General features: G+C 35.2%; 1 protein-coding gene across 4 annotated transcripts; it reads left to right on the plus strand.

The window, feature by feature from the left end:
* Positions 1–509: 509 nt before the first annotated feature.
* LOC105320187 (solute carrier family 2, facilitated glucose transporter member 1) lies at positions 510–21,834 on the plus strand. Of its 4 annotated transcripts, none has more exons than XM_011418018.4 (12): positions 510–669; positions 7,420–7,512; positions 13,245–13,352; positions 13,742–14,001; positions 14,118–14,242; positions 14,616–14,756; positions 15,321–15,458; positions 15,811–15,998; positions 16,339–16,569; positions 17,278–17,353; positions 17,924–18,051; positions 18,265–21,834. In XM_011418018.4, the coding sequence occupies exons 2-12, from the start codon at positions 7,504–7,506 to the stop codon at positions 18,454–18,456; spliced, it is 1,596 nt and encodes a 531-aa protein (XP_011416320.2). In that variant the 5' UTR covers positions 510–669; positions 7,420–7,503; the 3' UTR covers positions 18,457–21,834. The 4 variants fall into 4 exon arrangements, with proteins under 4 accessions (XP_011416320.2, XP_065934183.1, XP_065934184.1 ...); XM_066078111.1 differs by lacking the exon at positions 510–669 and adding an exon at positions 2,916–3,073; XM_066078112.1 differs by lacking the exon at positions 510–669 and adding an exon at positions 4,332–4,562.
* The last annotated feature ends 45 nt before the right edge of the window (positions 21,835–21,879 follow it).

Raw genomic sequence — 21,879 nt, forward strand, 5'->3', positions numbered from 1 at the left:
TAGGTCTTAGCCTAAAATCTACCTCATTGCGACTGAACACCACCTTTCATATAAATATGCATCACTTCATGTTTCAACTTTAAATTTCCAGAGGGTCTATGAATGGAATATCGTGGGACTCGTTTGATATTTATCTGTACAAAGTAAACTCTACATAAGATCATCAAAAATGGTTGTTGCTGACAGAAAAACACAGTTTAAAAATAAACAACCTAGAAAATGTGTAACTATTACAAAAAGATAGCAGACGCTACCAATGTCTCACGATTAATAAGTATATAGATATGTACTCAGAGACTGCCATATAGCTCATAGTAGTAAGTCCCGACCGTATATATATTGCCTCATTGACACTATTAAACGTCACGTGCGTCGTCGAAATTTGTAATGTTCCCGGGTCAAGGACTCATATTACATTTTTTTTTGGTCATCTATAGTATTAAGTAAGGGAAAAAACTGTTAGAATAATCCGTTATCACGCAGACACTTAGTGTAATGGGAAGAGTTTTAAATAAGTGTGTCTGAGCAGATAACGCGTGAGGGTGAAGGAACAGAAGGGTATCCACTACGGTCGTAAATCTGTCCGTGTACTCTTGTGGACCAGTAGTGGTCGTCATCTGACATCGAGGGAGGGTCGCTAGAGTCCGGGCTGTATATCGTAGACAGGAGGTAAGCAGAATTTATATCCTCCTTGTATATGACGATAGAAGGACCCGTTACTGAAAAGGTGGGGGGAAATCTCGAGTCTGCATTGACACAGAACACGAGAACAATCTGAATGAATTAAGAGGGTAATTTTTATTTAATATTTCGTCTGAATGATATATTGTTATCCAGTGTCATCCGGCATATTCATCAGTCTGAACGAGAATTCATCTATTTATCAATGAAATTATGAAAATCTAATATTGAAACAGTAATTAGGTCACTATCTAAATAAAGACTTCTAGAGGATTAGACCCGACACGACCTCTCGTCTTTCTGGGTCATCCACCGCTGTACCTACCTGTATACCTACCTGTGTACCTACCTGTTACCCCCCCCCCCCCCCACTCACCCCTCCACATGTCTGTTTTGCTGAGTTCAGACCAGGAACAAGTCCCTGATTGGATGTCAGAAGAATGGAGGACGAAGGTCGGGGTAAATGATGAAGATAAGGATACATGATGGACAACAATTATCCTGGATCATTTTAATTATTAAATTGTTTTGTGAGATTATCAAACGATTTATTTTAATTATTAAATTGTTTTGTGAGATTATCAAACGAATTAAATAACGTGTAAGGGATGAGAAAATATGCATCATTTCGATAGAAGTTATTTCCCTTCGGACGTAAACGGTTTGAGTATCGGAGATTAGCGAGGGTTATAGAGCATTGATAACTACTTATTTATTTAAGATAATTCATTCAACACAAACACATTAGAGATTGACACTTCGTAAGCACAGACTGATAAATGCTTGCCCCCGATAATAAACTAAACCTATCAATCTTTGAATTACTATGTAGCCACAATTCTCGGCTATACACAAGAAAAGGCTCCTGTTGAGTGGTTATGAAGTCACAAATTATGCACAGTGCATTTTTCTTTCGCTACAACCTAGTTTTGATCAGCTGTTGGTATATATACATGTACTGATGTCTCCGAAAGTAGCACAGTGGTTCAACACTGTGAGATTGTAGAAGTAAGATTGATGACTCGAATCTCCCTGGTGTGGACTTCTAAAGGGCGTTTATCCGGAAAATTATTAGAATATTTGTTTAAAATAAGCATTCAATGCTTAACTGATGCAATGAGTTCATTGTTATATACATATACGATAATGATAATACACTGAACCAAACTTCTAACTGTTCACACAATATAATGTATTGATCATATATGAGATAAACATACTCGATTCTCTTGCCATTGGGGTGGGTGATCTAACTCATAATATGATAACAGGCACGTAGCAAAGTTTTTTTTGAAGTTAAAGGTATAATACTCCCCCCCCCCCCCCCGAATTAGGCCTTTTCCCTTTTTTTCATTTTTTTTTTTTTTTTGCTTGTCAAGATTTTTTTGGATGAGTCTGCCCGCCCCCCCCCCCCCCCAACTTTCAAAACCGATGCTACGTGCCTGGATGAAAACGATGTAGCAATCTTGACCACTGGTTGCGACCCATAACCTTGACCTTTGTTGTCGTCGATTGAATTGATGATACACTTATAGCATTAAAAAGTATGTCAAAATATCGTTTTATCGGATTGCCAAATATTCTAACGATATCGAGGCCGAGAAGAACAACAGATTTAATATCGAAAGTGAGTACAACCGGGCCTACGAATAATTCAGACATTCCAACGGCTCTGGTGCTTTTCTTTTAGGTTATTCTGAACTTTCGAAGGGTTTTCACAATTCAGACTATTACAGACTAATGTGAATCGTAGAAAGTTGCCAAACTTAAGGGTGACTATTTTAATCAGTACTGTTTTTATTTTTTCAGTGCTATTGTTGAGAAGACAAATCAGTTACGAAATAAATTATTCTATTTATCAGAGTGAACACATAGAAGTTTTGTAAAGTGTATTGTGGGCATTAATAAACCGAAGAGGCTGGAGTGTTGTTCCGTTGATTGTTTCTTCTTCCTCGGACTGTTTGCAAGCAATTCACAAACTAGGAATGAGGTGAACGCTCCGTTATAACCCAGATCCTGGACACGAATTCTCTGTTTTCCTCGCGAAGTTCAGCAACACTTATTGGTTTGTTTACGCCTGCACCCTTCGTTGTTTCCCCTCAGTCAATAACGAGCTACTGTTTTCGCATTTTCCGTTCGTCCATCAGACGATATGTCAATGCCCTGTTGTTCCGGAGACTCGGGCGTAAACACACTGTCTCATCGATTATTTTTTCCTCTGCTTCGTCGTCATTTATTTTGTCCTAAAATTTAATATGAACTTGTCATTTTTTTCCCATAATATGTTCGCTGTAACGCCATTCATATGATTACAAGTCAATGAATATCTGGGAATTAATGACGTCCATACGCAGTCACTCCGATTCCGGATAATCCATTCAACCCGTCATCAGTGAGTATATAACAAAGTTACATTATATATACTATATAGTTTGTAAAATGTAAGTCAATATCGAAGTTACCAACCGCAATGTTACTCAGATGAATTGAATAAAGAAAACATAGCCATGGATATAAGCTCAACTGTTTATCTAAACATGTAGCTATCGCCGTTTTATAATTTCTATTTCTTATAAATAAGTCGAGACGAAGATAGCCTATATCCTGGTAACGGCACCAATTAAAGATAACATGACTGAACTCTGGTTGAATTCATGTCCAATTTGCAACATTTCCTCTTGATTTTTCATATCATTTACAAGTTATACTTGGTCACTTGCCGCAGTTCAGATTTATTTAGCCAAATCAAATGAAAGGAGTTTTCAATGGAAAATTAAAACCGGTCTACAAGGGTGTAATCTGTGCTTCTTAATGCTTGGTTGTGGTCTATAAGTTAAACAAATTAATGAATTGTTTGGCTTCAAGTAATAGTTAGTGTGTTGTAAAGTTTATCATATTGTGAAATAAATTCTAGAAACATGATTTTTCTTCTACTCCGGTGATAGTAAAAGCCCCGATTAATGTTCACCTCAATCTGTTGATACGCTTCTGACATACCTTATAAGTGTTGCACTATGTCAAAGATATCTTGCCAAGAACATCAAGCAAGGATGGATTTAGGATGGAGACACGGGGTTTAGATTGACATCAATTTAAATTATCTTAACAAAGTAACCAGGATTGAGTGATTTGTGTTCTATGTTGGTATGTACTCAGTTTCTGCTTCAATCAAAGTCGTGGTTTTTTTTCTAACTTTTAACTCTCAATGATATTTTTCGTTTGATGGTTTACCTGAGCTTATCTTGAACCATGTCAAGTTCGAACACATCATTGCCTAGCCTTAAAAAAAATGACTAGGTCATTGATCGATAGTGACGTAACACCGACCAGTGTGTTCCTACCCACATGCATGCTTTGTGACATCAAGATGCGACGTTTCATCAAGGACTTGATTTACTAGAACTGATAAAGTCTTCATATTTTTTACGCACTGTGACTTTCAGAATATTGCTTTGATTGACTGGTAGTACAAGAAATGTGTTGCTTGGTAATAAAGCTTTATCATACATGACAGTGGCTCGTATTCGGCTTTGACTGCAATCAAGTGGACGTCATAAGGAGTCCATTGCTACAGATAACAGTTCCGAAGGTTTCCAGGATTTATGTTGTCTTTAATTCTCTCTTGATTCTCCTTGATGCTGAAGACTTTCATTTTATACAAACAATCAATAAGGAACGCGTTTGAATTCAGGCAGTTCATCAACACACCAGATTCTGTGCTTAAGAATTTTAACTTTATTGTACCTTAAGTCCCCATAGACTGTGCCGGCAAATGGTAGACCAATACCCTTGTATCCCATTTTAAAGCAGAATGGATGTTGAAATTAATCTAACTGTAAGACTGTTTATATGTCAAGGCAGGTAATATGTACCTGGATCAGGTAGGTTCATGATTAAGGTGTGCAGTTACGTATTAACCTTTCATTAATCAGAGTTACACGTATTTAAGTTGCATCGGATTAAAACCCTGAAAATCCATTATTTAGTGACACAGTTCATTAGCAAAGTCAGATCGTCAGACCACATGCACGTTAAATATATTACATTTGTTGTTAAAACATTTCCTTACTATAATAATTGCTATAGTTTAGGAATTATCTTTACTTACAATAAAAAGAACAGACACATACATTATGCTATCTTCGAGACAGTCTTTATTTTTAATGTAAAAAAACATAGTTGGTAACTCTCAAATGCGAACTTAGATCTAGGTCTCTTTTTCTCTAGCTGTCTAAATAAAAGAAAAAAACATTCTTCTCCTGAAATTTCTGAAGATAAAATCTTAATATTCTTGTAACTATGAAAGAGAATTTGATTTTGTAGGTCATAAAATCAGTCAAGGGCTAGCAAATCTGACATGGAAGGTTGTATTGGAAGTCATTTGCTTGAAAGGCATCAAATGATTGTGTAGCCTCATATTCAAAGATCAATACTCAAACTATCTTGGATATGGAAAGAATTTTTCGCTCCATATATTTAGGATGTTTTTTCTGTGAATACTTTGTGAGAGATTTGCCTTTTTCAACATTCTACCATTGGGGTACCTCTTTTAAAAGTATTGAGATTTTTCTTCAACATTTCTTTTTAAAAATCAATATTTGTCACAAAATGATGTACCTATATGGTCCTGGAGAATTCGATCTAGATTAAACAAATTAATAGTTGATTAATAAACGATAGAAATACAAGAATGAGAGACATGATTGGCGACTCGTATAGAATGAACTTTCAGCGCTGCAATAGATGTAAGTCTATAATTATTCTGTATTGGTAAACGTCAGTCTGGATCAGACAGTTAAGACATCTCCGCCTTTCCCCAGTCTGTCTGGGGATACAGTGCGATCTGCTGTGATGGATTAATGACGTTCGTGTTGGAAAATGCTGGAACCGACCTTGTCCCCAAACCAGTCCAATGAAAGAATATTCACAGACTTTTTAAAAAGAAATTTCATAATTTTTTCTATAAAGTAAATAAGCAAATATAAGTAAACAATTTAGGAGGTTTTTTTTCCATTTTTGATTACAGAGATACATTTATAGCTAGAATGCCTACAGTCTTTCAAAAAACGACGTTAAATGAACTCATGCATATTCATCAGCTCCTCTTTTAGACTTAAAAATGATGTCCAATTGAATAAAGGTATCGGGGTTTCTTTTGTCATGATTTAATATAGAATGTCAAGAATTCTATATATAGCTATGAAGTACGAGTAAAAAATGTTCATATCAATTATGACGTCATAGTAGATCTAACACGAAAAAGACACTAATCATTTACAAGATGTTTAGCTTGTCTGGTTCATACTTCGAAGAAAATAACAGATTAATGAAATATGATTTTTAGCCGGGCTCTGCTGAAAGCAGAGTCCTGGCTATAGGCAGGCCAATCGCCAATGTTACTGTAAATACAACAAATAAACAAAAAACTAAACAGCGTCAAGGTAAAGCTTCCGCTATACCAAATAGTTACCCAAAGAGCCACGTTTTGTCAAAAGTGTTGGCATTTTGTTTCTTTTTTTAAAATTTCAAATGAATTGTCTCTCTTTTTTAGTTTTCTTATTAATAACGTGTTTTTAAAAAATTGCTATGCATTTTGGACACATACAATGCGCATGAATTTCCTTGAACTATTTTGCTGCACGATGAAGAAACGGGGATTGAATATATAATGCTTGTTGCAAAATTGAAGGCAGCAACTGTTGAACTTTTTAACTTCTACTAGACAGACTTATTTTTTGTTTATAGCCGCTTAAAAAATTTGGTCGCTCTCTGATGCTTTGCCGACATTAAAAACATGAGAGAGAGAGAGAGAGAGAGAGAGAGAGAGAGAGAGAGAGAGAGAGAGATTTTCAGTCTTTACTACACAATACGCGCGTACGCATAAAGACACACCAAAAGAGCCCGGCTTTCTGTACTTCAGTACTTTGATTATTGTTTCTTGCGTTTACCAAATATCTAAGCCTCGATACACCCTATCAAACAAAGCTGTTGTTACAATCGAAGCATCATATTGAGAGATTTTTTATCTGGAATTTCATAAACCTGTAGGCACCTTTCATATACTATATTTAGATATATTGACCTTAATTAGGGAGAAATACTGTCATGTACTTGTGACATAATCCTGATAATATTTTAGTACAGCATATGTACATTATGTATATTTTAATCTGAATGTTTAGGCATCTCTCGTGTATTATATATATCACCCAAATTATATTTTTTTAATTCATATTTTGCGGCCCATATTTTGTATTAATTATGGATTTTAGCCATTATTACATTCTATATTGTATATCAATATTACATCCGTGTGCACTCATTGGCTTTTTTTATTTCCTACATCACTTCTTTTTTGCGTTGGCATTACATATATGACATCACAATTTAGATTTTATTACATCTAACGTGCGTATTTCTATTGAAATAGCATTGTGATATTTACATAAAAAAAACTTTTTAATAAAATATTTGATGTTAATCTTATAAAACGACATACATGTTTATTATATAAGTACTTACATTTCAAAATGTACGGTTTTATTCTTTTTTTAATAAAATGTTAATATCATATTTTTTATGTTAAACAGTGAACTCGGGTACCATAGAAAACGTGGCTTCACACATACATATGTACATCATTGGTGCAAGATTTCAATAATATTTCATTACGTACTAAGAGGGTGCGCCATAGTCGTCCAATCAAATTGTTCATATGGGTTCTATTTATGTTCTCAGTTGAAGGTCATACAGAACACTAACTTTACACGGAGAAGAGAAGAGAGACTATTAGCTACAAAACGTTGATCACGCACTGAAATCATGACTGATGTGAGTATATAGATGATTTCTTTATCTTTTACTTTCATTTTAAAAGTTTCAATATGTTGATAGTGGCTGTCATGATGAAACATTGTAGTTTTTATAAACAGCAAGCATGGCGGCTTAATGTTTGCCGCACGTGTATTACACGACGACATGTTTCGTGTCGTTGGGGCTTATCTTGGGATTTTTTTCGTGAAATAGTGTGATACACTGATTGTGGTGATGGGTTATCATGGTTATAGTGAATTGTTATTCATCTTACTTACGTGGTTTAAAAGTTATTCGTCCCATGTCATTAAATCAATATAGTATCATGAAATCAATATATCTAAATATACAAGTAGCTATTTAATATGGAACTGTATGTCGTGAATTAAATAGTAAGCTGTATGTACGATTAATGAAAAAACGGTGTAGGAAAATTTTTTTTCTTCTTAAACCTAAATTACAAAGTTTATATTTGATTTTAAAGGAATAATCAAGCATAGATATTTTTGTCATTTTCAAATAAATGATAATATTCTTTCATGAAAATTCATGAAAAAAAGGAAAAACTAAGTAAAAGGTATTTTAGTTCCTATTGACCTAGTCAACTCAAGGTGTGAAAGTCAAGAATACGATTAATCTGTCATTTAAATATCCAGGGCTTCTGTGGCCATAGTTGTAAAGGATTTAAGGACTAAAACTCAACCCAGAACAAACAAGGGGACAATTTATAGAATGACCACCTCTTGTTTCTGGTACACTTTGGACTACTGGTGAAGTAATGCCCAATAGAGTGTAGATCCTCTACCCCAGATCATGAAAAGATCTTGTAACAATTCAAAATTCCAGTCGCTCCTCAAGTACTTACTTATAGATTGGCGCTCGAAATAAGTAGGTAGCACAGAGACAGGAAGACAATCCAAAATTACATTTTTTAAATTTTTTATGTAGGATAAGGAGTAAACTTTTTTAACAGTACGAATTCTTTGGGCCTTGTGTATTGCTGTCAGTGCTGTAAAAGAGTAGGAACAGACTCAATGGGATCTATAGAATTACACCTCCCTATATGATAAAATGTTTAACTCTATAAAATGGTGAAATATCAGTGAAGCGTCGTATTCATTCACAAATTCAAACTATTTCTATTATACCTGTTTACCATAGTTCTATTCTGAGGGATGGAACAGATTAAGTGAAGGAAGAAAAAATATTGGAAAATTGACATAACGCTTGAAAATAACAAGAAACAAAATCTCAAAGAATGCCAAAGCCTGCTTTATGTATGAAATATATCATAACATTACGATTAGGGTTTTACCAATGAATGCCTTCTTCGTAACAACTACAGAAGAATTTCTGAGCATTAAGTAAGCTTGTCGGTGGTGGCATTTCTTGCACAAGATCCCACTATTATATGCTCTTGTTTACATGTGTTCTATCTTGGTAGAGGATGGCGGAGGCTGGATATTGATTTCTGTATTAGCCTACTTTCTGCTGTAGTAGCTTGATTCTCCTGTGTATATGAATACAAACAATTCCACCATTACTCTCATGTAAACAGCCACAAATATTCAGTCTTATAACACAGGGTTGAAATTTCAATGAATGGATTTAAATGTTATTAAAGGATTTAATTATGATACATTTAATTTTTCTTCATGTACAATCTTGTCCTGTCTTGGGAGGCTTACTAAATATGCACAAGACCTTTTTAAGGTCAGAACTCCATAAATAATGGAGACCACCTTACAGGAATTGTAAATCACCCAGAAGAGAAGCAAGGACCAAATAAATCTAAAAAGTATGTAGGTCAGCTCGAGTACACAGGACATAAAATCTGGACCACAGGTATTTTTTACCTGGACAGCATGAATCTGATGTAACTGACCAGAAGGAGTATTAGATTATTGACGACACACACCAGATTGGCTGGAGGAGTGAGATTTCTATTGCTATAAAGCACAGCTGTTTCATAAGATGTCGATCTCCCTATACTCTTGCAGATACACCCCCCCCCCCCTCCATCTTGTGGTGTATTTTTGCCACGTATGGTGGTTGTTAGTCCATATGTCAGCCTGATTTGGATTGCGTTGACAGTAAATTCACTTTTTGAATATATTTACATGCATACATGTCCTAAACTAATGTAAACTATGCGTATAACGGGTTTGTTTTGATGAGTAATGTCAGACAGTTATGAAATTAATGACAAGGTACTCGGTGTGCACTCAATATGATCACGAATGGATGAGCATTAGTTTAAATTTAAATCACAGCAATAGGAAAAGGACAATTGGTATTGATGTAATAACATTTTTATGTTGACGTCATACGAAGGGATATCAGACTCTAGAGATAAGTACATATATCGTAATTTGTCAGCATCCTAGAGGAAACATGGTCAGTCACTAATCACTACCTACAGTTGCTGTACAAATGGGAGTGAGCCAGGGGCTTAGACACCTAGTACATGTGTTCTAGACTGGGTGACCCATGTTTCCTGAAGATCATCCCATCCTAGGTCCTCTTACAGCATCCTATTGTGGGAAGGGGGGCCCAGGATTTGTCTTACCCGAGTATCCTCCCCAGTAAAGAACGTTAGATTGGCATTCATAGATCCCTATCCTTTAAGTTGCCGTACGTCATCCTGATGCATAACGACACAAGAAACGTCAAAAGTTATGTTTCTTGTTGAAAAAAAAGAATTTGTTATTCTTAAAAAAAAAATGATATTTTATAACTTCTGTTAATCTATATTCTGATCTTGTATAACAATATAAAATTTTCATATATAAAGGTCAAGTTCTTATGGTGATGCCATGAGTCTAGGTGAATAGTTTTGAAAGAGGTTGATGGCATTTTGTGTGAATTAAATCGGAAGGAGATTGCCAATATTAATGTAAAAAGGAAAGTTTCTGTGCAGCACTAAATTTGAAATTTAGAACTTTAAAAAAAACAACCTGATAATCAAATTTATGCTTCGGTGATCTTAAGAACTAGTAGCTAACTTGACATCTAGCTGTTTTAATGTTCATGAATTTGTAATTTCATTCCTGTGTACTGATAGAAGCACTGTTTGATTTTTAATGAGCTTTTCTATCTTCAATCTTGGTGAGGTTTTAAAGGTTACACCTAACAAGTAAAAAAGAACACAACAACAACAAATTGTGTAACTTGATTTTTTGAATAGATCTATTATTTTTTTTGTTATGAATATAAAATGTATAAGGAAATTTTAATAAACTTTTTCTCTATAGACTAAAAAAGATGAAAAGATGATATAATATAAAGAGTTGCATATGACATGAGTACATAATGGGGAAGTTATAGATAAGTATGGGGTTTTTCCAAGAAGACAGTTCTCTGTAAAATCAAAAGGGGAGTTTGGGAGTGGGAGACATCGACAAGGAAAGACACATAATTTTACAATAGCATCGAGAGTCTTCTTTCAGCTCAAGAGGATTTATAAATAGACACAACTTATGGAATCTGCATTTCCAAACAAAAGAAAACGGATATAAAACTTTGGTACTGTGCAGTCCTATTGACAACTAGCTCTTCAATTGCAAAATATTTGAAATTCCTTGGATATGAATCATGCTTTTGATCTTAAAGGCTTATTTCCTAAAAAACACTACATGAAAACATTGGTATGTCCGCTAAGTATAAGGGCATCATATTTTGGAAGGGGGGGGGTCTTCTCGGTCTTGCCTATTTAAAGTAACCCAGAAATCTCAGCCAGTAAAACAATGCTATCACCCAAGGACATCAGTCTGCTATTCTTCAAGGTTTGATCTACGATGACAGGGCCACAAAGACTACCCCCGAACTGCCAATGCAGACAGTGGAGTCCTCAGAAGGGGCACCCCAACTATTGGTTTCGGTGGTGTCTTGTATAGAGAGGAGAGGATGCCACATTAGTTCCATTGATTGTCCGTCAAGAACTGAAACTAATGAATTAGATATTGGGTATTTTTTATCTATAGAAGCTAGGATTTGTCAAATGAACATACTACGATACCCAGAAAAACCCTGTGTACTTCAGGCTAACCATTCCAGATTGATAACAATGAACAACATTCAAGGAATTGTTGTAATTGTGTAAAATACAGAGATATATTTGACATCTCTGATTCACAGATGTACAGTAAAGTACTGATCGGTAGACCTGTATATGAGTAGTTGTGATAATATCAGAGTTGTATAACAAATCCCAGTAGGTCAGCAGCAGATCAGCCCCAGATTAACAAGTACATTTCTACTGAAGCAGGATTTCTTACTCTGATCTGTTAGTTAAGCCTTGTTTTAATGTTCTACTATTTTAGTTGACGTAAATGAATGACATTCTTTACATATGTAGGGCATATATGTGTCCAGGTTCTGAACTTGTCCTAATTACCCAGCTCGGTAGTCTGTTCTGTCAAGATCTCCAAGTATGCAATTAATTATCGAAACTCAAGGTGACTGCCTACCAAGTCACATACAAAAAAAATTGGACACTATTCAAAAAAAAAAAAAAATACAGGTGCATGTGCATTAAAAAGCTGGGATTTCTTTAGCGTTAAAACTCACATACACCAACACACTTAGATACTTAGAAAAACCTGACATTCAACACGAAGAGAATTATTTGACGTCATTAGGTTATTATTGATTGAGGGGGTGCAGTTTTTTCATTGCATCATTTAAAGTTCTTTGAAAGGCATGTGTGCAATTGAACGCAATGAACTAGGAAGGCAATTGTAGAAGAAATATATGTATAGTGTGTATTTACAGTTGATAGAAAGAGTTAAAATATGGGTGAATTAAACTAAGAAGAACGAAATTTTACTTTTAAACTGCTGGGATAAACTCTCAAGCAAATACAATTCTCTGGTTTCCTTTGAGTTACATTTATTGATTTAAATGGGGTTTAAAATACGTAACATTTTTTAGACTTGGGTTGTTTAATCAAAATAAAAGTTGTAGCATTTGTTTGCATTTACGTAAGTGTAAGTTTCCTGTTCATCATGACCATACTTGTTTTAAGTAAACAAGGACCTGTCCATTGTATTGGACAAAATATTTCTATTCAATTATGTTTTGAATCGTATTAGGGAGTGTAAAGGAATGAAGACTTAAATTTATCCAGGAAGAGTTCCTGTTCGTCAACTCTATACATACGGATATATTCCTTTATCTCTAAAAAAGAACGGGAAATTGGAGGGGAAACCCAACAGGAAAAATTCAGAATCTGTGATTTATAATACAGGATTTATTTTTCATACTTTCCTTATTAAAACAATTTTTCCTTGAAAAATCGTGATTCGATTGGAGGGATTTTTTTTATTGAAAAATATTATATTGAGAAAAAATCTAAAAACAGAATAGTTGTTGATATGGCACGTAGCAGTGTCCAGCTGATAGTGAACTAAGTTCCTCTAATTCAAAATCTTTTTCTTTGCCCAGAGTCAAAATGTATATCCAGATGAAAAATAATTAGAAGACACATCAATGAACTCATTTCAAACATAAACCAGTAATACATGTATATGAATACATGCCAGGCCTCTTTGTATGATATTTCAGCTATCTCCTTTTTAACTCTCCTAACAATTTTTGGGTAAAACAGTTCTTTTCAAGTCTTAGATGAGATCTCAAATGTAACTGAAAAAAAAAATATAGCAGTATTTGTTTAACAAAAATAAACAATTAGCCAAGACCTGCAGAGAATTTACCACATGTTAATTTTTACATTTTGATTACTTTTGCAGAGGGAAGTAAACTACTCGTGCTATTTGATATGTAGCGTGTTTTTCTGTGTGTTTGGGAATTCCTTTCTGTATGGCTACAATATCGGCGATGTCAACAACCCGGCCAAGGTAGGTTCCTGTCAGCGCAATGAAACTAACAGTGCTAATGTTAAAACAGACACGCTAGTATTTGAGTCGTCAGTACAAATCTCACCAATGTACAACCAAGCACCTCATCAACATGGACTTGCCTGCACCGTTAAATACTTTAAACAGACAGTATATAATGTTTGTGAGACAAATTGTCAGACATCTCCAAAACCTAGGGTAGATGAACATAGTGAACACACAAAAAATTGTTATTGTACTTTCTGCAACATCATTTTGCAACTTAACCACAATAGAATAGCATACAATGACACCAGAAGCTGTCTCAGTTACCGGTATATTATAAGAACATAGAGCACCAGAACCAAAATAATCAGTTGTACATCTCAATATATTTTTTTAATATTTAGATTATTCAGATGTTCTACCATGATGTCCTGGATGAGAGAGCAGGAATCAAAGAAATGGACGACAACAGCACTGTTGTCACTTACAGTGGAAACAGCACCGCAAACATGACGATACCCATAAAGAGGTCCGAAATGAACTACCTTAATTACGAGGCCCCGGACAACGTAGAATGGCTCTGGTCCATCACCGTCGCCATCTTCGTCTTGTTCGGAATGATCGGCGCTTTTGCCTCTGGTGCATGGGCAGATTATTTTGGAAGGTTTGTTCATCTTTCTTTCTGTTTCCATTCAACTTGCTGTGAAGTGACTTGATATTTACGCCTTGTGATGTTGTTTGCCAACCTGTGTTGAGTTTTTGGTTCAATTTTTTTTTCAGGAAGAGGGGAATGATCCTCATCACCTTCATCATGTTTGTGGCGGCCCTCTTTGGAGGAATCCCCAAGGTGACCCGGTCCTTCGAGGTCCTCATTGTCCACCGCGCTCTGGCCGGGCTCCATTGTGGTATGTTTTTATTGGCTTCAAACCTCAGTATGGTAAATAACATTGGGACAATCCATGCCCATGCAATATTATTAATACATGTACTGTTGAATTATTTATAATTATGATTACTCCAGAAATACAGGTAAAATTAACGGCTAATATGATTGCAGTTCTGTGGATATTTGATAAAAGCAAGACTCCTATATAGACATTGTGTTGATAACAAACAAAAGTCAACACTGTTGATGTATTAGTGTACTGTTATTAAAGATACCCACAAAAGTCATGACTTGGGATTCAGCAACATCTAATCATTCCAGTCAAACTTTTGCATTGCAACACCTGTGTAATTAATGTTACTTGGTTACATGTAATGCCTTGCCCTTGTCAGGTCTGAACGTGAGTCTGGCCTCCCTCTACCTGGCTGAGATCTCGCCCAAGAAGATCCGGGGGGCCATCGGAACGTGTCACCAGCTGTTCATCACTGTCGGCATCCTGTGGTCCAACATCATGGGCGTGTCCAAACTCTTTGGTGAGTCATTTGTGTAAAATATACCAAAAAAAGTTTCTTATATTTTGTTGAGCAAATTTTGTTCTTATTTTGTTAAATGTTAAAAGATTTAGACAAAATTGGATGTAGAGAACATCCTATATTAAGGTTACATTGGCTCTATCAAAAAGATCCCTTCAAAAATGAACATCTCATAGGTTTCTAAAATTGACACTTAATTCAAAGTGAAGAAGAGCTTAAGCATAAAGCCAAAATATTTCAGTTTCTTTTGAATGATGTGACAAAATCAGCTGAAACCTACTGTGGAATCGTCATTGTTTTGGGAGAACAGATGTGCGTGGCTTTCGTGCGTAACCCTTGCCCTCAAATTTACATCCCCACGAACGTATATACAAGCATTTGTTTAATGTTCCTTAAAATTGTCCTGATTTCACTACCAACAAAATTACGTCCCCACGAACCAGGAAAATTTTGGTTACTCATGAACATTGACCCCACGAATAAAAATGATTCCACAGTATATGGTTTGATAGACAGTTGATTAGAAGTGTCAGCAAGGTGGTAAGTCTCTGTTTCTTTGTTCAGGCACCAAGGAATTATGGGAGTGGGTGTTTATCTTCAACGCCTTCCCCGCCCTGGTCTGTCTGATTGGTCTCCCCTTCTGCCCCGAGAGCCCCCGATACCTCCTCATCAAGAAGAATGAAGAGGAAGAAGCCAGGGATGGTAAGCAAACTTTGAATGCAGTATGTTTGGTATATAGGACAGCTTACTCAAGTTCAATGGTTAGATTAATGTATGGTACATGTCCATGCATCTTTTCAAATCAGCACTTGTATTGCTTCTCTTTTCATGTGTACTGATGAATTTATACAAAGTTTTATGACATGCAAATACATGTCCAAAAAAAACTATGACTTACTTGTATGTCCCAAATACAGAATACACACTATAAAAGTTTCAAAAGAAGGCATTTGCTGATAAAAAGAATTGTTCCATCTACTGAAGAAATTCAGTAGCCATTTTGTCATTCTCTATACCTGTGTTCCTAGTTAATTTTAATCCTTGTTTTGCGTAGCTCTGAGGAAGTTGAGAGGTTACTTTGACGTTGAGGATGAGATTGATGAGATGAAGGTGGAAGCTCGTAAATCTCAGAGCGTCGAGTCCTTCACCCTGAAGCAACTGCTGACCACCGTCGACCTCCGCTGGCCCGTCATCATCGCCTGTGTCCTCCAGATCTCCCAGCAGTGGTCCGGCATCAACGCCGTAAGTCAGACACAGTCCAGCCATATTGGGCATTGTCTCCAAAAAAGTGTGCAGAAAAAGTGTTATGGTCCTATGTTAGAGAGTTGTCATTTCAGTTCAAGCATTTAAATGTATAATAAATTATATATATATATTTCAATGGTTTACAAATGAAGTTCGATTTTAGTTTGAAAATATTTTGTGATCCACATATTTTGTGATCCACAAAAAAATAATTAGAACAAGAACCACACATTGTTAAAATAAGTCTTCTCCATTAAGTTCCAAATTGAGGTGATGTGTTAAGGATGTGTTCTAGAGGATGTGATTTATATCACTCTGTCTGTCTGTCTGTCTGTAGGTGATGTCCTTCTCCAGCTTCATGTACAAGAACGCCGGGGTGGAGCTGACAGTGGTGGAGTGGGTGGTGTGTCTGACCAGTCTAATCAATGTGGTCACCACCTTGATCGCGGTGCCTCTGATGGAGAAGGCCGGGCGACGCCCACTCCTACTCTACCCCATGGTCTGTATGGTGGTCTCCTTCATAGCTCTCACCATCTTCCACAACCTGCAGTACGAGGAAAGTCTACAGGTAAGTGTCTGAAGTATATCACATGTAGATTTAGATGGTAGGAAAGTTGAGAATATTTGTTCAGATAAATGTTTGATGTATTATATTTTCTTTCTATAAAATGTTTTTTTACAAACATGTTAATCTACCAATACTGTGGAATCATTAGAATTCGTGGTGGCTCAATTTTCGTGGTATTCGTGGGTAACCCTTGCCCACGAATTTACATCCTCAATGAAAACTAATTATTAAAGATTTAGTTTACCTACTCACACTGAAAACTGACACATCAACGAAATTACATCCCCACAAATAAGCGAAAAATCCACAATCAACGAAAATTGGCCCCCACGAAATTAAATGATTTCACAGTACATGACATATGTATACGTGTTAGCCTATATTTAAACATGCACTGGTAGTTTGATATAGAGGAGAACTTATGTATAGCTTTTTGTGTTTGTCCTACGTTGTAGTTTCAACATTATTTTCTATCCATGTAGACGAGAGTTTCAGTTGATGATAGTAGACCTGAGCCTCTGTTCTGATGTATTCACGCTCAGTCTCCTTTTAAATATAATTATATATAATTGTCCTATATCCGTTCTGGTCTTTAATTAACCACATAATATTTAATGATAACACTGTATGTTGTAATCTTGGTTAGTTAGTATGTAATGGGGATGGTTTCGAGCCAGGTTAGACTAATTTTCTCAATTTCCTCCGCAGGGTTCCCGAGGAATTTTTGCGGTGGTTGCCATCATTGCTATGCACACATACGTCGTTGGATTCGCCCTTGGACTCGGTAATCTTCTTATTTATCTTAATCATCTATAATTACATGTAACTTGCATGTAATTTGTTGTTCATTTTTTTCCATGTGCTATCTTTTTCAAAAGGGCAAGGAATAATATTTAGCTGTAAAATGAGAAACATGCTCTCACTTTCCTAAATGCAGTAATTTATTTTTTGCTGACATCTTGTAATCTGTTTTAGTCTATTTGCCAAGTTGAAGTATCCTCAAATTGTGTATTACATGTATTATATCAGGTTTCTTTAGAGAGAAATAAAATCAATTTAAATTTTGAATTTAATACTGTAAATTCCTTATTAAATGCGAGAAATTATCTGCGTAAAATCCCAAGAAGCATATCTTAGGGATTTTAAAATCTTGCTATTATTTTTTTTGACAAATGTAAACTGTATGGAATTATGATATAAATTCGGCCTTCGCGATTTTTAATTCTCGCGATTTGATGTAAAACTATTGAATCGCGGAATTAAGTATGCGCATAAAATAAGGAATCTACAGTAGTACATTTCTTCATTTGTATTATTTATTTTTTATGTTTGTTATTACTGTGATATTTTTCAGGCCCCATCCCATTTATTGTTGTGGGTGAGATCTTCCGACAAGAACCCCGCGCTGCAGCCATGAGTCTCTCACTGACCTTCAACTGGGTCTGCAACTTCATTCTGAACTTAATCTTCAGGTTTATGCAGGTAAGACTGTCCTTGCAATCAGAGAGATTATGTTTGTACAAAAGTTTACAACGTGGTTATGAAACAAGTGCTCTAAAGCAACAGCATTGGTGAAAGGAATTAAAATTTTACATCCAATTAGTAATTTATTGTAAGGGTAAATATTCTTACTCTCTTTCTACTTGATGTAACTTTTCTCCATTAAAGTTGTATTTTTCTTGTCCTTTTAAACAGAAAGCCATGTTGGGCTATGTGTACCTGCCCTTCATCGTGATCCTGATAGGAGCCATAGTCTTCATATTCTTCAAAGTTCCCGAGACAAAGAACAGAACTTTTGACGAGATAGCTGCCACCATCACCCGCGGCCGCAAAGCCAAGGCGCCATTCGATGATTCAGGAGAGGAAATGCAAAAGATGAATTCTTAATGATCAAGTTATTTAGGATTTTTTTGTTTATTTATATAGTAAGGGAGACTTCTTTGTTATTTATATAGTAAGGGAGACTTCTTTGTTATTTATATAGTGAGGGAGACTTCCTTGTTATTTATATAGTGAGGGAGACTTCCTTGTTATTTATATAGTGAGGGAGACTTCCTTATTATTTATGTAGTAAGGGAGAATTCCTTGTAGGGCATTAAGTGGTCATCTTGTATGTATTTCTAAGTACATGTATTTATTTATACAATATATTCATATAAATAGTACATGTCTGCAGTTGAATGTGTATAAACAATATAAGTTATCAGACATTTTTAAAAGAATTTTGACATTTGCCCTAAATTTGTTATGGTGCTTGCACTTACTGGTACATTGTATTGATTTGAAGTGTGATAGATATTACACAAAATGACTTAAATATTGACAGACTGTGGAATAATCTGGATTTAGTGTTTGTTACATATATTTTAGTTTGTTTCTAAAAAAGTTTTGTGTACTAAATTCAACAAGAGATCATAGGAAAAATCTGATTTACTAGATTTAAACATGGGTTAGGTAACGAAGTTCTTAGGGAAAGCTTGTGCTATTACTGGTAGTCAAAATCAGGTTAAACAAATTGAGATACAAAGACATGTGTAGATGATAACACTGGATTTTCTTGTATGTGAAAAATAAGGTACAACTATTCAAAAAGTGGAACCCCTAAGCTTTGTGTATCTTAGGAGGGGGTTTACAGTTGCAAGGTGGTACATAGGTACCTCTCCAGATATATCCTCTTGGTCAGTAATCGCTGTTCACTGCACACTTCCTTGTATTTATTGAGAAAGTCGTACTAGTATTCAGAGATATCAAAGTCTGTCGTTCAACAATTATTGGGAAGTTTCCTCAGTGCTTTTGTAAGAACACTAGTCAGAATGAGCAAACAAACCTCAAAGCAACATACCGGTAAAGGGTTGCTAACCCAGTTTGTTATTGGGTTGCAGCTTAAGTTTGACACAGTCGGAGTATTCCATGTATCAGTAGCATTCAAAGATGTAACTACGTTTTCACAAGAAATTTTGTCTTCAGTATTTTTGCTGTATAACGAGTGCCTCTGCTTGTCTGTAGCTTTGCTAGATGGAGGAATTCTCCGTCATCAATAGGATCAGCTGTATGTCTATTGTGATATTGCTTAAGTGTTAAGCTTGCCTTACTCTACAAAGGGAAATCAAAATTAGTTCCATATCAATCCATAATTTGTAGTTGGTTGTGAAAAGCATAATACATTCTGAATACATCCTGGGTTCATTTCTGTAGTTTTCTTCTTCTTCTATAGAGAAAGTGAATGAGATTTCTGTTTTAATAATGTGGTTTACGGTAGGTTATTTGAGAAGAGTTATGTGTTGAGAGTTGATTGGTGGAGACAGTAGAACTGTCTTATCACTGCGTCTCAGGCTCAACACTAGGACTGACTCAACTGTAGGTAGGAGAACCAAGCTCTAGTTGGATGGGGTAAAAATCAAATTTATGCAGAAGGAATGAGTTCAGCTCAATGATTTTGGTTTTTTTGGGGTATAAGCTTGATGATTTAGTTATGAATTTTTAGCTGGATTTATTTGTTTGAGGAGGTTTAGATTCATGTTGCTATGCAATGTTGTAAGCTTGTACAGTAAAATACATGTATAAAATTGCTACAACTTTTTGTTAGAATCTGCATGGAAGTAGTTACTCATTAACAGTTGGAGCATACTGTTCTAGTCTGTCAAAGGGTTCGCTCTGTTTTGTATCAACATAAAAACTCTTGTCCTGTATCATTTGTGCAGCTAGTACATGTGTATTTTCAATTTTGTTAAGTAAGTGTTGATGGATGTGGCCGTAACATTCATTAGATCTCATGTTAGTTTGTTTTATATTCTGTTTGCTCTTGTTAAGGACAATAGACCTGTAAACTAAAGTAGTTGTTGATGAATATTTGATCTTTTGCATACGGCTAATTAAGGCCATAGGCATATGCTCAGAAGATGATAAGGTGTAGTTTAAACCTTGTATCAGTAAGTTTTGATTAACCAATGTCTGAAATTCTCAGGTAATTTATTGACTAATGTGATGTCATACCGGTACTTATTAAAATGAAATAATTATTTAATAGTAGATGATCTGAGTCTATAAGTATCTATATCTATGGGGTAACAGTGCTATACATGTGCTATATACGTGTTGTCCGACTCATGACAAGTTATTTTTGGGGAGATTGTTCTTGGTATGCGTGCGTTTTTCATCGTAGTGCTTCTGTTATCATTAATATTTGTTAAATCTATCTTATTAGTGCTGGTCCTAAAAAAAGTGCTTATGTAATTTCTACCCTTTTATCTTGTGTTTGTTTAATTTTATGTTTTAGGAGCAAAATTTTAATTTTTATTCATATTAAATGTATTAACTTTATTTTATACATATACATTTATAATCATTAACTATTGGGCAATAGTTATTTTTGTTAATATTATTTATATATCATTTAGTGCATGTGCATTTTATTTTCTGAAAGTCAAGTGCTTTGATCACAATAGTGCTGTGAAGCAAGATTAAAATTTTTAATTGAGAAAAGGAAGAAGAATCAATCAATGTGTTCTGATTCTACAAAACTTCAGAAGTTTACTATATTTTGACTGGGATTGTCATTATTTTGCCATTCACTTGTATCTCAGCCAGCCAGTAATTTTTACCTGAGTTTTAATGTAAAAATCATATATTTTTAATATCTGTGTACATTGTTCTATTTAATATAAATGGTCAGTGTAATTTATGTACATATCCTGTTTATGAAGATGTTGTATCAATAGCAGCTTAACAAAAATGAATGCTTTTTAATACAATCATAAGCAAGTTTTCACTCTTATTTTCAATATTTTTGTGTAATGAGTTGTTTTAAAGTTCTTTAATGTTGGGTTAAATATCATCTGTTACATAACCTAACATTTACACATTTCAAATTATAACCCTGGCCTTCTCCTGGATTTTCAATTTTAGGGGGGGGGGTGTGGGCTGGAGGTTATAGTTGAATACAGGATAGAAGAATGTTCTCTGCTGAGAGATAGCTTCAACAAGGGAATCTTGTCCAGGAGTTGGCCAATTATTCTGGGTTTACCATCAAAACATGCTCTTCCAGTAAACATTGGTACATGTACTACATAGAACATGAAGGCATGTTTCTCACCAGTGTATCAGTTTGTGTAAATATCTCAACTTTATTTCCTTTGCCCTTTTATTGTTTGATAAGTTTGCTTTCTTCCTGAACCACCACTAGTTGTAGGATCAAAACCACTGCTATTCTGTAGTGTGGGTGTGTGTCTGGTATTATATGTAGTGTGAAAATAAACTATATAAAGTTACTCCTGTTCTGTCTTATTTATACATCTGTAGGTTTATAGAAGG

This window comes from Magallana gigas, chromosome 3, assembly GCF_963853765.1.
Source record: "Magallana gigas chromosome 3, xbMagGiga1.1, whole genome shotgun sequence".
NCBI lineage: Eukaryota > Metazoa > Mollusca > Bivalvia > Ostreida > Ostreidae > Magallana > Magallana gigas.